This window comes from Drosophila novamexicana, unplaced genomic scaffold, assembly GCF_003285875.2.
Source record: "Drosophila novamexicana strain 15010-1031.04,08,12 unplaced genomic scaffold, DnovRS2.1 tig00000434-arrow-pilon, whole genome shotgun sequence".
NCBI classification, from domain to species: domain Eukaryota; kingdom Metazoa; phylum Arthropoda; class Insecta; order Diptera; family Drosophilidae; genus Drosophila; species Drosophila novamexicana.
The window spans coordinates 4,771,394-4,785,411 of NW_020824802.1; the positions used below are offsets into that span (position 1 = coordinate 4,771,394).

General features: G+C 37.3%; 1 protein-coding gene across 6 annotated transcripts in view; it reads right to left on the reverse strand.

Moving 5' to 3' along the window:
* Positions 1-14,018, reverse strand: part of LOC115760348 (autophagy-related protein 2 homolog B) — a 282,487-nt gene that overhangs the window by 201,931 nt on the left and 66,538 nt on the right. For 4 of the 6 annotated variants that reach the window (XR_004017603.1, XM_030701630.1, XM_030701633.1 and 1 more), the window contains exons 6-7: positions 4,085-4,164; positions 2,126-2,271 (exon numbers count right to left, since the gene is read on the reverse strand). Coding sequence is in view for 5 of the 6 variants with exons in the window: in XM_030701630.1 (XP_030557490.1) it covers positions 2,126-2,271; positions 4,085-4,164 (226 nt within the window). In the remaining variant the exon portion in view is untranslated. Of the gene's footprint in view, positions 1-2,125; positions 2,272-4,084; positions 4,165-4,423; positions 4,436-14,018 lie in introns of those variants that run through there. The other 2 variants (XM_030701634.1, XM_030701631.1) reach the window with 2 other exon arrangements.

The following is a 14,018-nucleotide window of genomic DNA, read 5'->3' on the forward strand; positions in this document are numbered from 1 at the left end:
AGGTAGATACTACAGGACTTGGTCAAAACTGACGTAGTCAACTCATTACACTGCGAACTTCCGATACTAACTTTTATCCAACGCAAGCTAGTAGAGACATTTCCCGCAAAAACTATTCTAAATACCTAGTTGCGGATATAACCGACCAAACCGAACAAAGGGAAATTGTTATCACCGTTATCACAGACTAGCTCCGGAAATTACCGCAAACTGCTAAATCTGTTTAAAAGAAAAGTATAACCGTCTCCCGGTTAAACAGGCCATAATAACACAACATATTAATAGTAACATTAAAAGTTAATCATAGACATTCTCGCAGTATAAATCTTTTAGGAATAGCTTTAAAGGTAGTAGCAGGAACTCCCGACTTTTGGGAGAAAATAAGGTTCAAGCAAATGCAGTTAACAGATTCGGAAACCAGTCATATAAAAAATAAATACGAAGCTACACACGAGACTCAACGAACTAACAAAGACCCTACATTCGATATATAAAACTGACGGGACCGCTACAGATAACATCTTCGAAAAACTTTTGGCAAAAACTAGAATGATAATTACAGATTTACAAAATTTAATCCTCGCCATCACTCTGGCAAAAATAAATCTGATCAGCCCAGCAATATGGGATAAAATTGATATAAAAGAAATGACCTTTAAACACTTCACAAATGCTAGTGTAGCAGAGATATTAGAAGTAGCTAGCATTAAGGCGTTTCCTAATTAAATCCCAAATGCTGAATTAGCCTGTAAGAAAATCAACATTATTCTGGTCCAACATGCAAAAAGAATTTTAGATCTTAGATCATAGATAACGGCGCTATCATCATTAATGATGCGACCGTCACTATCACGGGCACTGCTGGCGCACAACAATCTTTTTCCGGGACTTTTCTAGATACCTTCGATGATAAATAAGAACAAATTTATCAACAGCTATGGAGTCCTTAGGAAGAAGCCAGTTGTGTCTGCCGTCACACAGATCAATGTTACCGAGTACCGGGAGTCAACAGCGGTACCTCCCTGGCCCTAATCTTCATATGTCTAGTCGTTATTCCCATGGTTCGTCTTAAACACAAGTGGCAGACTGCATTGGTGGCGAATGTCCGAGCAGGCCCTTCACATAGCTGAGGGAGGAGTTATCACCAGTTAGTCCGACTGGGCGACCGGATGCCGTCGCAACAATGTAGCGACAATAGCAGAAGACGCTGTCAGTGCAGTGCCGGCCGGTCAAGGGAAACGTCGCGGCTTAATTATAACTTAAGATATAATTGTAAAAACAGTTTTCTCATATCCACGAAATAATTCAGACTGATTGGCGAATAAATATTACAATAATAATCAAACGATTTTATTTTAATATATACTATTATAGAAGCTACTTGTCAACTTTTGTGGATATCGACTTTAATCAATGTGGCGGGAGCTAATTCAATTTGCAAGTCGTCTTATTATACTTCACTTCTATTTGTGGAAAGAATTTTGGAGCCGAGATATAAATGTTCATTCATTAAATATTTGACCCGCATTGTCCATCTAAGACCAGTGAACTTTGCTTAAAACGTATCACATTAATGATCACAAAAATTTTTTCCGCCAATTTACCATAGTTGTGGATAGCATGCACGATTCCATAAAGTTATTTTAAGGGGCTTCGAATAAAGCTTCAAGCAATAAGGATAAAAATGTAAAACTTCGCTCAAAAAATCTTTGAACCTCACTTCCCACCGAGAAAGCTTTAATTCTGCAAAAAGTATTAAGCACGTTTCAAATAAAATTTCATAGTGATTCTCAGAAAATAATATAAACCCAAAACAGACCCATCAAAATTTTCGGAACCCAGTTAATAAATTTAAGCAAAGATTTTTGAAAGTGAATTTAAGGATTGAATTGTAACCAAAACAGTTTCATACAAACATTCTTTACGATTTTTTTACACTTGTTGGTGGATTTATCAAAATCCAGTCCTAGCGTGCGTCCTTATCAATAAGGTAAATACAGTGAATACAGTTTTGAGCTGTGCGTTGATCAATAATCAGTTAGTGAGGACAAACAGTTCTAACATATATATAGAGATATATATCTATTTTTTTTATTATTTTGTGAACAAGTAAATAAATGTTTACCCGTACTGTCGTGAAATCCTTCAATATGAGTTGAATAGCCATATGAACATTTCGAACTAAACGGCGATTTAAACTTCTCTTTTGTGCGCTTTTGGGAAGTCATTCTTATCTCATCCTTCATAAAATTATAGATATAAAAACAAATCCTGAAAAATAGAAAAACACACATATTATTACTTGTAAGCTGTAGCAGGCAATGTTCGACAATGAGGGTGACCTGATTTGAATAATATCTTCGCCAAAAGTAGTCCCAGACATTTGCCCATCAAGTAATAAGGCTTTTGTGCAAATATATGTCAGGCAAAAGATCTCCTATCCCTTAAAGTATATACATTCTTTTATTCTTGATCAGCATCAATAGCAGACTTTGCTTGTAATTGATGGGTTTAAAAAAAGAAAGTAGACTGACGTTATCTATCTTATTTGAGTAATGCTTTCGACTCTGTATTTGCGAAACAGAGCCAAAAAGGTTTTTTTCGGAAATTCGAGGTGACTTTCGGTGTTCCTCAAGATTGTCATCTTGATCCGTTACTCTTTACTCGTTTCAGCAATGACCGTCCCTCGATACTGTCTCACACTCGAGAATTAATGTATTCTATTTATGTGAAATTTTGCCTGGCATATAAGGATATGTCTTCATGTTATTTTTTACAAGCTGACATTGATGCGTTTCAGACTTGGTGTCTTGCCAACCTCTTAAATCTAAACTGCTCTAAACTTTCTATAAAAGCCCTCCTTGAGCTTACTGCATAAGCGTGCCAATAATACTTGTAATGAAGTTAATGATCTAGGTGTCATTCTTGATCATAAACTTAAATTGAACTCTCATGTTAATTCCTTAATAAGGCCAGAATTATTTTGGGTTTATTCAAGCGACGGTCGACGGAGTTTGACGATCCGAGCACTATAATGGGTTTTTATAAATCTTTGGTACGACCAAAGCTTGTGTATGCCTCATGTATCCGTTCGCCACAATATTCTAACCATCAAGACAGAATTTAATTTCTAGAGAAACAATTATTGTTGTTGCCCGTCGTGTTTCAAATTGGGATCCTCGTGTACAGTTACCGTCACACTATAGCAGACATCTGATGATTAATCTTCCTTCCCTAAGTAATCGTACAACAATGCTTGTTGTAATATTTATTCATAAAATAATTACTTGTGAAAGCAAATCTTTTGTGTTGATTAGCCAATTAAATTTCTCTATCCTTACTAGACTAGCACGTAATTTTACACCCTTATCGCTTTACTTTTGCTCGACTTATTATGACTTGCATGGACCGTTCAGGGTTGTCTGTGATTACATGAATCACAGTGTATTCTGCTCGGATTCTTCTCTTCCTCGTAAAAAGTTTTCTATTCTAAACTATTTAGCAAGTAGATAGTCTTGTTTGTATTTATTATTATTATTTATTTGTATTCGTACATATAATCGTAGTTTGTACTGCATAAAAAATAAAACAAAATTTCCATGCGCAAGCTGTAATGAGCGCCAACTTAAACATAATTGTCAGAAATTCAAATATATTATAAATTAAAACATCTATTACATTCTTGAAGGTCTTTATACAATTTTTTTTTTATATTTTTCACTTTATTTTTTTTTAACAAAGTAATGGTAGTACATAAATAATGACCCTAACTTTGTATTTTATATATAAAATGTACATATACAAAATATTAACCGTCATCGAAGAAAGAAAATTGTTGAAAACTCAAGTGCTATCAAAGTTGTCTGTTTAATTCGAAAATCATACTCCAGACCCCCACGCGATCAATTAGTTACCATTGCACTACAAATAAAAATGTAAATACGAAAACTGTCATGTCCACTTAAATCTTGTCTAGGTTTTACAGCTACGCCTTCGTGCTTAAGTGCGGTGGTTACCATTCACTAACAGGTTATATAAACAAAGTAAATAAAAAACGTTTGTAAAATTGCAAGTTGAAACTTACTTGTCGTTCTCAGTTAAGCAATCCGATTTGTTTTGGTACGAACATTGTAAGACTTTAATGTCTTTTTCGTTAGCATCATCCTAAAATATAAAATTAGTATACATTAAGAAAATTGGTGGAAGACTTTCATATTAGATTTAATACCCTTGCAGAGGGAGTTATAATTTTGTCGTGAAAAGTATTGCGGTTAGTTGAGAGTCTGAACCCTTTCAAGGAAATTTTTTTTAATCTTTATTACTACTTAAGCGAAAGAGCGCGTAGAGCGAGCTGCATTTGGTGTTGGAATAAAAGGGGTTCAGGGTATCCCCTAGACGGGAGCTTCCGACTAGAACCTCTTACTTGTTTTATGATGATATCTTAGTTAAACTCGTCATTTATTAGTTTCACCATGCCAGTCAACACCGGACCATCATATAGCTGCCATAGGCAACAAGATATTTCTATAAAACTGAGCACTTACGAGCTACGAGATGTGTATTCTCATTCACTCTCACTGAAATTCTCATATATCTGCAAAAACAATAAATTAAAACATTTTATTTATGTCATTTATAAACATATTTTTATACCCTGAACCCATTGAAAATGCGAGAGTATAATGTTTTGTGAAAATGTATGTAAAAGGCAGAATGGAGCATCTCCGACCCCAAAAAGTGTATGTATTCTTGATCAGCATGTATGATCAAGTATGTATTAACGCGCAAATCTCAGAACCTATGAGCTAGAAAAATTGAACGTAAGTGCCCGAGTTACCGAATATACCATACAGGGTATATATGATTCGGTCCCACCCGCCAAGCCGCCGAGAAACTGCGGCGGCAGCACAGCATTGTGACACTATGTTGCAATGCTGATCCAGCACAACTGCTGTAACGGCAATTTGTCAGATAAATGTTGCTAGCTTTTAAGAAACCCATTGTATACATTTAGCTTTACTGAAGTTCCGAATAAATAGATAATCAGTTCAGTTTGGAACATTCAAAGAAAACGTTGCAGTCTTTATTAAATTCTTATTCATTTTACATCAAATCAATATATTCATATATAGCCGCTCTACGGACACAACTACAATCCCGAAGACAAACCCAAAACCAAGCACTTCGGATGAACCTTACACTAAGTCTAATTTTGTAAGTAATCGAGATCACATTACGTGATCACCTTGTGAGAGTGCGCTGAAAGTTGTTGTACAATATTCAAAAATATTCGAGTTAAGACTATGCTTAAACAAAAATATAAAACCAAGAAAAATTTTATCATAAATAAATTGATATAAAGCAAACAAATTATACACCAACAAATAAATACCAACAATCAAAGCAAGAAATAAGAATGCGCAAAATATATACAAACAATCAAACGTTCTGCTTAACGAAGCGTCAGGCCACACGCCCACACATCGCTGTATATACGTATCAAACCAAACAACTTGTTCGATGCAGCCTTTTGGTCGCAGCAACGTTTGCGGTTCGTTGCGTTCAAACAGCAATGGTGGCAAATGGTTGGTGCATAGCCAGCCGCGTGGCTAAGTGACAACCGCGAGTTGCATCAAACAGCTGGACGGATCAGTTCTGTGTTGAAGAGGTCACGGAAGCAAGTTGATCGATCACATCGACATGCTGGACGCAACACTAACTGGTCCGAGCAGGTCACTGAAGCGTTCGGTAATACTCAAAGCGGCGGTCCAACGCCTGTATCTGTAAATCGCCCGAACATGAAGGTGGCCCAGCCACGTCATACTACGTGTGATCCAACAGAATAGAGTGGTCAAAAAAAAAATCAACAAGAACAATAATGATATTCACACAAAACGACAGCCAATAAAGGCAAGGAAATCTTATAAATTTAAAATCGATAAAAATTTAAAATAAAAAAAAAAAAAAACAAAAACAAAAAGAAAAGAAAGGAAAATATATATATATATATATTCGATGTATATATATATATATATATATATATATATATATATATATATAATAATTGACAAGTGCGATTTACATCGAAACACTGGACGTGAAGCAGTTCACGTTGAAAAGGTCACTGAGGCATGTCGACATATGCATCGACACGCTCGATGCATAGGTCACTGAAGCGTACGCTCATAGCCACGTCACATAATCAATACTGCCAAAATAAATAAAAAAAAAAAATATAAATTTCTCCAACAAATGCAATAAATTAATAAAACAAACAAACAAATAATGCAAATGCATATTCACCTTTTCCATTTTTGATATACACACAATGCTATTTAAGATTGTACAAAAGCTGAAACAGAACTTATAAATATTGTTACAAATACATAAGAAAAATTAATACTGTCACAAATAATTACAGATATTAATACATAACTACACGAATTCAAGGAAAAGAAGCGTTTACAGCTACATTAATCCACACTCACATTTATATAAATAAGCTTTACAACAAACACTTACCACATTACACACACAACTATATATAAGTATCGTTAAGTCGAATTTAGTTAAATAACATAACTTCTTTTAGAAACAAACAATTTAATTAATTAACATCAGACAGCTAAAACCAAGAACCAACTCAAAATTAAACATTCATACCCACCAAAGTTAGATGTCTACTATTGGGAAAGTTAAGAAACTTATCCCAAACATCAAGAGTAGGATCAGGATTAGCACTAGTTTATCGGACATTAGATAAGATCCCGACAAACAACTACAAATTGTAACAAGAATACCCTCAACACCGTCAATGACGTCGAGTTCAAGCTCCCCTCCGCCCAACCAAGCTGCTATAACAGCAAACCATATGGACTTAGTTTCGTCCCTTTGAATCCCGGCCGTGATCCGCTTCCTACCTCCTTATGACGGTAGTCCTAAGAAACTAAGCGATTTTATTAATAATGTAGAGGAAATCCTTCTTCTAATTAGAGGAACGGATAAGACCCCATATGGACAAATGCTCCTAAGGGCAATTAGGCAGAAAATCGATGGCAAGGCTGATGATGTGGTCCACACATCTGGAGCCGGCCTTAATTGTGATGAGATCAAAGATGCTTTAATTCTGCATTGTTCCGACAGCGAGACAAACTAACTTTCATGATCGAATTACATAGCCTCGCTTATGCTCAATACCCAATACAAGTTTTATTTGAAAAAATTTGCGATATCGGAACAGCCCTTTTCAAATTGACAGATACAAAAGAATGAGAATCAATATTGATTAAAACAAAGAAAGAATTGTTCGCAAACACTTGTTCATATACGTTCTTAAGAGGGCTCAGAGGTCCACTAGGATTAGCAGTAAGATCGATGAGACCCACTAACCTTCAGGAAGCCTTCGAATTGGCTATTAAAGAAAGGGACATTTACTTCCAAGAAAATAGGTTGAAACAAGAAACTAGAAACAGAAAACAGAATAGCCAATCTGACGGACAGCATAAGGGATATCAGAGCAACCAAAGCAACCAGAAGTACCGTATATAACATGGAACAGACTTCTACGGATTATGCGCAAAATTCTCAACTACACAATATAGATGAGCACTCAAATTTTCAACGAAATGCATCGAGAAACAAACAGGAGAATTAGTTAAAGAAAAACCAGATTCACCTTTATCATACATTGTAATCCAACAACAGGACTCAAATTTACAACGAAATGCCTCGAGAAACAAACAGGATACTTAGTTAAAGAAAAACCAGGTTCACCTTAACCATACATTGTAATCCATTTAAAATCCAGATACCCCCTAAAATTTCTAATAGACACAGGTGCAACCTTGTCATTCATAAGCCCAAAAATTGTCACTGATTCAGACCAAATCACCCTAACAAACCCAATTTCAATGAAAACAGTACTCAAGTACATACCCTTCATCAATAAACAATGCTACCCCTGTTTTGTTGTAAAAGAATAATACAACTAATCTTATTTCAATTCCACCCCCAAAGATTTCCGAAGATGTCCTCATATCTGGAGGACTGTACCAAGCCAAAAACAATTTCAGTCTTATGGAAGTAATCAATTACTCACAAGACAAACAAAAAGTATGCCTCGACTCAGAATTACAAGTCAATAAATACATCGAGAACGATTGCATTGAGATAAATGCCATATCCGAAATTAATAATAATAAACCAAAGGACGGTATCAACATACTTACTCAACTGCGGACAGACCATCTAAACGCCTAAGAGTTAACAGCGCTATAAGACCTTTGCTAAAAATTCCCTAAACTTTTTCATCGAGAGGGAGACAACCTCACCTTCACTAACTTGGTGAAACTACCGACGAAATCCCATTGCATACAAAACCATTCCAATACAGCCTTATAGAAAGACAAGAAATTCAGAGACAAATCACAAAACTTTTAGAACAAGACATAATCAGACACACTCATTCCCCTAGAGCGCACCAATTTTCCTAGAAACCCGACGTTTCAAATACTAAGAAATGGAGACTAGTGATCGACTATAGAAAACTAAACGAAAAAACCGTAAAAGATAAGTACCCTATACCAAACATCAACCATGTTCTTGACAAGATAGGTAGAGCCAACTACTTTACGGCTTTAGATCTAGCTAGTGGATACCACCAAGTTGAGATGGACCCACAGGAAAACAGCCTTTTCGGCAATAGGACATTTTGAATTTGTGCGAATGCCCTTCGGACTTTCCAACGCCCGAGCCACCTTCCAAAGGGTGATAGAGAACATCTTAGCAGACCTTAGCGGCAATTGTTGTTTAATCTATCTTGACGTCATTATAGACTTTCCATCTTCACTCCAAGAACACGTCAATGACCTAAAGTTAGTATTCGACAGGTTAAATAGAGCAAATTTAAAGCTTCAACCAGAAAAATCTAAATTTTTCAGAATAGAAATCGAATACCTAGGACACGTAGTAAACGATTCTGGACTAAAACCTAACCCCAACAGGTTAATTGCCATTAAAGCATTCCCTATGCCAAAAACCAGACGACAAATCAAATCCTTCCTGGGACTGCTCGGTTACTATAGAAAGTTCATAAAATTTTTCGCAGCAATCACTAAACCCTTGACACAACAACATAAAGCCAAAGCCACAGTAAAAACAAGTATGAGGTTCTAGTCGGGAGCTCCCGACTAGGGGATACCCTGAACCCTCTTCTGCCAACATCAAATGAATATAAATATTCTATTTTAGAAGCTATATGTTAAGTTTGGAGACTCTAGCTCTTATTATTTACCAAAATTGCCCAAAAAACAGGATATCGATATCGATTTTTATCGATTGCTTGGAAATGAGTAAGTTATCGGTTATCGGAAACAAACTCGATCTGCGCAGGCCCTAGGAGCACCTACATCTAAAACTTTAAGTCTCTAGCTCTTATAGGTTCTGAGATCCTTGCGTTCATACATACGACAAACGGACAAACGGATAGACGGACAGACAGACATGGCTAGATCGACTCTGCTATTGATGCTGATCAAGAATATATATATACTTTATGGGGTCGGAAATGCTTCCTTCTGCCTGTTATATACATTTGAATTTTGCACAAATACAATATACCCTTTTTACCCATTTTCAATGGGTTCAGGATATAATCAGAAGAACGATATCAGAAACACAGTACGATAAAAAAAATACGACTAATATTTTGAAAAAGATCCTTAAAACTTACAAAAAATGCGCTATTTTTGCACCTGGCGAAATTTTTAAAACTATTGAAACCTCGTCATGCCCTATGCAGATAATACACACAGCCATTTATACAATTAACGGAAAAACCATCTTGACCATCATTGACAAATTCTCAAAATTTGCTTCAGGCTATACAATTCAACCAGAGATAGTTTAAACATAGTTAAATCCATGAGGAATGTCCTCTCTACATTCGGAATCCCGAAAAAACTTATTTGTGATCAAGGTTCCGAATTTACTAACAAACTTTTTAAAGATTTTTGTGCACAATATACCATATTAGTGCATTTTACTTCATTTCAAAAATCTTCGAGTAATTCCCCAGTGGAAAGACTCCGTTCGTCTCTGACAGAGATATACAGAATAATTTTAAACAAAAGAAAAATAGAAAAACTCAACTGCGACCATGAAGACATTTTCTTCGAGACACTGACAACATACAATAACTCTACTTCCACGGAAGACCGCACATACTAACGCAAAACGCTTCCCCAAATAACGAACACGATTATCTCCAAAAACTTAACGAATTCCGAAATATCATCTACCCCGAGATAAAGGAGAGCATAGAAAACAAAATGAAAAATAGAATAACAAAACTGAACGAAAACAGAGATTCTCCAGAAACCCTCAATGAAGGCGACACAGTTTTTAGGAACGAAAATAGGAGAAATAAAATAACGCCTAGATTCACTAAACATAAAGTCAAGCAGGAAAATGGTCTAATGTTTATTTATATCACACAAAAATCAATAGATACACAAGAGAGAGATCTTAGTTGAGATCTTAGTCCGAAATTAATAATAATAAACCAAAGGACGGTATCAACATACTTACTCAACTGCGGACAGACCATCTAAACGCCTAAGAGTTAACAGCGCTATAAGACCTTTGCTAAAAATTCCCTAAACTTTTTCATCGAGAGGGAGACAACCTCACCTTCACTAACTTGGTCAAACTACCGACGAAATCCCATTGCATACAAAACCATTCCAATACAGCCTTATAGAAAGACAAGAAATTCAGAGACAAATCACAAAACTTTTAGAACAAGACATAATCAGACACACTCATTCCCCTAGAGCGCACCAATTTTCCTAGAAACCCGACGTTTCAAATACTAAGAAATGGAGACTAGTGATCGACTATAGAAAACTAAACGAAAAAACCGTAAAAGATAAGTACCCTATACCAAACATCAACCATGTTCTTGACAAGATAGGTAGAGCCAACTACTTTACGGCTTTAGATCTAGCTAGTGGATACCACCAAGTTGAGATGGACCCACAGGAAAACAGCCTTTTCGGCAATAGGACATTTTGAATTTGTGCGAATGCCCTTCGGACTTTCCAACGCCAGAGCCACCTTCCAAAGGGTGATAGAGAACATCTTAGCAGACCTTAGCGGCAATTGTTGTTTAATCTATCTTGACGTCATTATAGACTTTTCATCTTCACTCCAAGAACACGTCAATGACCTAAAGTTAGTATTCGACAGGTTAAATAGAGCAAATTTAAAGCTTCAACCAGAAAAATCTAAATTTTTCAGAATAGAAATCGAATACCTAGGACACGTAGTAAACGATTCTGGACTAAAACCTAACCCCAACAGGTTAATTGCCATTAAAGCATTCCCTATGCCAAAAACCAGACGACAAATCAAATCCTTCCTGGGACTGCTCGGTTACTATAGAAAGTTCATAAAATTTTTCGCAGCAATCACTAAACCCTTGACACAACAACATAAAGCCAAAGCCACAGTAAAAACAAGTATGAGGTTCTAGTCGGGAGCTCCCGACTAGGGGATACCCTGAACCCTGATCCCGTCCCAATTAATCAAACTGCCTCAGCCCCGTCAGCTCCTGGCCGCAAAGGTTAACCTGCGCGCAATCTTGCCCAGATTGTTAAAAACAATCATTGTACCTCTTTAGCTCCTCCAAGTCCTGTATTACCTACAGCCCAATCAGTGCCTACTTTAACGGTAGTTGCCCCTCGTAGACAAGTTTTTGTGTCTCGATTGGCAGCCTATATTGCTAGCAAATCTTCTGCTAGCGTGTCAGTAACCAAATTTAATTTCTCCACCCCTCGTAAAATATCATCATTCAAAATAAATATTTCACATGATATGTTCCCAATCATTTGTGATCCCAAATTTTGGCCTCCATTCATGAGTTCAAGCCTAAAAAGCGTAACCAGCCTGTCACCCTTCCAGTCCCTTCAATACAGGGTACCAAAAAAGTAGCTTTATCTTCTGACCAAATCTTTATTCATTATCAGAATGTTAGAGGTCTCATTTCAAAGCTTAAAAATCTTTTCATGGCCAGCACTCCCTTCGTCGGATATAATAGCATTTTCAGAAACATATCTAAACTCAACCATATCTGATTTTGAGATTTTATTGAATAACTTTATTTTGTATAGAAATGATCGGCCGACTCGAGGTGGTGGGGTAATAATTGCCGTTAAAGCCACACTCCAGTCAGAACTTCTCTGTTTTAGTACGCCTACTGACGCTGAGATTGTCTCAGTTAAGGTGTCTTTTCCTACACGGAATATCTATGTAACATGCTCTTATGTCCCACCTTCTTCTGATATTTAAGTTTATATGAAACACATTACTTGTATTAAAGAAGTTTCTTCACACGTGCGTGATAATGACCTATTTATGGTGTTGGGTGATTTTAATTTGCCGAGTATCTCTTGGTCTTTATTTACAGCTGAAAATTATCTAGTGCCCTCAGCACAGCACGATTTTATAGACTGCATGCTTGATCTTTCGTTGTTTCAAATCAATTCAATCCTCAATTCACTAAACAACAGAAACAGCAGCAAAGTCAATTTGAGCAACAGAGTGGCTGGTGGAACAAAGGTGGCGGGTCACAGGAACCTATGGACGTCGATCCATCTGTGTCTAAAATTCTACAACCATCGCAAGCACCAGCCTACGTTAACTCTAGCGCTCCTCAAGCCTACAAAAGAACGGCCACGTCTGGGCGTTTAAGCGGACAGAGGAGGCAGAGAGTCAATCACACAGCTCACGAGCCGGATCAAGATTCAGGTTCGTATGCTAGCTCTGCAGCAGCAGCAGAACAGCAAATTACCGACGACAATGGTAGCGGTTATGACTCAGACACTCTCAATTTTTTAGGGGAAGATCCGTGCTGCCCTACATCAGTAGAAGAGTAGTAGGGATCCAGATGAGGTTTCTCATCGACACGGGCGCTTCCAAGAATTATATTAGACCACATAAAAATCTAAAAGGTGTGTGCCCAGTAAATTCTCCCTTCTCTACCCATTCTATACACGGCACCACGAGGATCACTCATAAGTGCCTTACATCTCTGTTCGGCAAAACTGCCACATTTTTCTTACTCCCAAACCTGTCCACATTTGATGGAATTGTGGTCCTCGACTTGCTCACACAAGCAGGAGTTTCGCAGGAGTGGCGCAGAAACTGAACAAATCGAATTCCACAGGTGCGCGGATGTTAACTTTATCAATGTTGACTGCGCCGACGCGCCCGATGCTGTAAAAGATGCATTCCTAAAGATGCTAAAAAGCAAACATAAGGCCTTCGCAGATCCGGAAGAACCACTTCCCTATAACACATCAGTGATGGCAACCATCAGGACCACTGATGAACAACCAGTTTATGTCCGACTGTACCCCTACCCCATGGGAGCAGCGGAATTCGTTAATAAAGAGATTCAAAGCCTTCTGAAGAACGGTATCATCAAAAAATCTGTCTCCCCCTACAACAACCCCATTTGGGTGGTGGACAAGAAGGGGACGGACGAGTATGGTAACAAGAATATGCGCCTAGTAATGGATTTTCGCAAACTTAACGAGAAAACCATCGCAGACAGATACCCTATGCCTAACATTCCAATGATTTTGGGGAATCTTGGCAATGCTAAATACTTTTCGACATTAGACCTAAAATCCGGCTATCACCAGATCACGCTAGCAGAGCGTGACCGTGAAAAAACAGCCTTTGCAGTTAACGGGGGGAAGTACGAATTTTGTCGACTTCCCTTTAGGTTGAAGAATGCATCTTCCAAAGAACTCTTGACGACGTACTGCGTGAGCAAATTGGCAAATCTTGCTATGTCTACGTTGACGATGTCATCGTCTTCTCAAAAGACGAAAGTTCTCATGTCCAACATGTAGAGTGGGTCTTAAAGAGCCTGTACGAGGCAAATAAGAGAATCTCCAAGGAAAAATCGCGTTTTTTAAAGAAAACCGTAGGTTTTCTTGGTTTCGTGGTAA